The sequence below is a fragment of the Coffea eugenioides genome, unplaced genomic scaffold (genome assembly GCF_003713205.1).
Source record: "Coffea eugenioides isolate CCC68of unplaced genomic scaffold, Ceug_1.0 ScVebR1_2488;HRSCAF=3521, whole genome shotgun sequence".
In the NCBI taxonomy this organism is placed as follows: domain Eukaryota; kingdom Viridiplantae; phylum Streptophyta; class Magnoliopsida; order Gentianales; family Rubiaceae; genus Coffea; species Coffea eugenioides.
This window is the reverse complement of record NW_020862980.1, coordinates 7,740-10,462: the sequence shown is the minus strand read 5'-3', so window position 1 is coordinate 10,462 and position 2,723 is coordinate 7,740. Positions and strand designations below refer to the sequence as shown.

Genomic DNA, 2,723 nt, shown 5'->3' with positions numbered 1-2,723 from the left:
TCTGGAACAATTTGTTGACCAGACGCTGGTAGGTAGCTCCGGCGTTCTTTAGCCAAACGGCATGATCCGGTAGCAGTAAGTTCCTTCCTCAGTGATGAAGGAAGTCTTCTCCCGGTCTTCTTCGGCCATCTCTATCTGGTGGTATTCCTTGAAGGCATTCAGGAAACACAAGACGTCAAAACCCACAGTAGAGTCTACTAACCTGTTGATCATCGGCAAGGGGAAGCAGTCCTTTGGGCAGGCCTTATTGAGATCTGTAAAGTCCACGCACATCCTCCAGGACTGGTCCTCCTTCTTAACCAGGACAGGATTGGCTAACCAGGTCGGGTAATACACCTCTAGGATAATCTTGGATTCCAGCAGCTTGCCGACCTCCTTCTTGATCACCTCATTCCTTTCCGGGGCAAAGCTTCTCTTCTTCTGCTTCACTTGCTTGAGGTGGTGGATAGCCAGGTCAGTCGGAATCCCGGGCATGTTCTCAACCGTCCACACGAAGACCTGAGAGTATTCCCATAATAGGGCTTTCAAACCCTCCTTCTTCTCGGAGGGTAACGATGCGCCGATGCGGAGGACCCGGTCAGGCCTGTCCTCCATCAAGGGGAACTCCTCGACCTCTCCTGGGTGCCCAACTGCCGAGCCTCCTCCCCCGAAATATAGGGCTCCAAACTGGTCGTCTGGGCGACCACCTTCTCCTGTCCCCGGAGCATGGCCAAGTAGCGAGCTCTGGCCACCGCGGGATCCCCATGCACCTCGGCTATTCCTCCCGGGGTGAAGAATTTAACGCTGAGGTGGAGCGAAGAGGGAATAGCTCGGAGGGCGTTCAAGGCCGGCCGACCCAAGAATATGTTGTACGGGGATTGCTGCTTGACCACCACGAAGTTGACAGGGATGGTCCGGCATTTGGGCGCCTGCCCTACCGTGACCATCAGGGTGATCATCCCCTCCGGGTTGATGGGCGGTCCGGTGAAACCCACCAGGGGTGTCCAAACCGGGGTCAACTGTCCATCCTCTAAGCCGAGCTCCTTGAACACCCGATAAAACAGGATGTCCACCGCACTCCCTTGGTCGACGTACACCTTCTTCACCCGATAGTTATTGACCACGACGTCTATTACGATGGCCTCGTGGTTTCCAGACGCCTGGGGAACCGCATCCCCTGGTCCGAAGGTGATCTCCTCATCCATGCGCAAGCGCTTCAGGAAATCATCCCCCTCGGGGGAAGGTCGCCTATTCTTCCGAGCTGCATTGCTGTCCCCCCCCGTGGGGCCCCCAGCGATGGTGTTTATCACCCTCGCTAAGTTCTGGGTGTCCTGGTCGGGGGAGTTGCCCCGAGGAACGTCACGCCGCTCAGGGCGGTGGCGACGCTGGCCCTCATCCCTGTCTCCACGGTAGGTGCGCCCCGGCTCCTGGCCCGGTCGACGTTGCCGCACGAATTGCCCCAAGAAACCGCGCTGGGTCAGATTCTCGATCTCTTTTTGCAGTGCCCAGCACCCTTTCGTGTCATGTCCGACGTCACGGTGGAAGGCACAGTACCGGTCCTGATTTCTCTTGTTCCGGGGCGTCCCCATCTTAGGCGGCCGTTCCCCTAGGCCCCCCGTCTCCATGACAGCCAGGATCTGGGCCCTGGGCCGAGTCAGGGGGTGTACCCTTTTTCCGGAAGCGGCGACTGAGCGGGGGATTTCTCCTTTGAGAGCCGGTCAAACACGTTCTTCTTGGCCGATCCGTCCCTATTTTCAAGGGGGTTCCCCCGTTTTCTCCGATCTCCGATCTCCCGATCCGACTCTCTCTTCAGGCGTGCCGCTTCCTCGGCATTAGCGACTGCTTGCGCTCTGGTTAGGAGCTCCTCCAGGTCTCCAGGTGGCTTCTCGGTCAGCTTGTAGAAGAGCTCCTCTGCCCTGAGCCCGTTCATAAAGGCGGCCATCACCACCTTTTCGTCCTTGTCCCTGATCTGCAGGCTCTCCGTGTAGAAGCGGGCCATGAAATTCCTCAAGGACTTGTCCGACTTCTGCCTAATCGCCATCTGGTGAGCCGCGTTCTTCGAATAAGTCTTCGAAATGACGAACTGGGCGACAAACTGCCGAGCCAGTTCGGGGAAACTTCGGATGGACTCTGGTGCCAGACCTTGGAACCAGAGCCGGGCCCTCCCCTTCAGAAACATGGGGAAGGTCTTGCAGCGGACTTCATCCGCTGCGGTCTGCAGACGCATGTGCGTCAGGAAGACTGAGAGGTGGTCCTCCGGATCGGTCGAAGCGTCATACAGCTCAATGTTCGGGATCTTGAACCTCCGAGGTAGCGGGTAGTCCTCTATCCCTCGGGTAAAGGGCGAGGCTGTGTAGTTGTCTTCGTACAATTGCGGCCGCAGGATCTACTCGAGCTCATCCCGGACAGGCTTCCACTGGGGAGGGTCCCGCGGCCGGCTCTTGATACATCGGGCGGGGAACGTTCAGGCTCGTTCCGCGTAAGCTTCCACGATGAGGGATTCCTTGGTCGGCCCCCAGCGGACCGGTCGCGAGAATACCTCTCTCTATCCCCGACCACCGAGGTCCGCGGCCGAGGGGGAGTCCGTAGCCGTTTCCTCTTGGGGGGCTGGTCCCGTGACTCATCCTCTGAGGGAACGGGAGCTGATTCCCTCTCTTTCCCCTTTGCCTTGGAGGTTTGTGCGCCCCCGGCCTCGCCCCCCTCCTTTGCTTGCCGAATTATGTCCTCCAGCATGGGGAGGTTCT

General features: G+C 58.6%; 2 protein-coding genes across 2 annotated transcripts; both read right to left on the bottom strand.

The window, feature by feature from the left end:
- Positions 1 to 593: 593 nt before the first annotated feature.
- Positions 594 to 1,568, bottom strand: LOC113756791. Its single transcript, XM_027300333.1, has one exon. The coding sequence runs from the start codon at positions 1,566 to 1,568 to the stop codon at positions 594 to 596; it is 975 nt and encodes a 324-aa protein (XP_027156134.1).
- Positions 1,569 to 1,633: 65 nt separating this feature from the next.
- LOC113756790 lies at positions 1,634 to 2,206 on the bottom strand. The gene has a single exon (XM_027300331.1). The coding sequence runs from the start codon at positions 2,204 to 2,206 to the stop codon at positions 1,634 to 1,636; it is 573 nt and encodes a 190-aa protein (XP_027156132.1).
- Between the last annotated feature and the right edge of the window lie 517 nt (positions 2,207 to 2,723).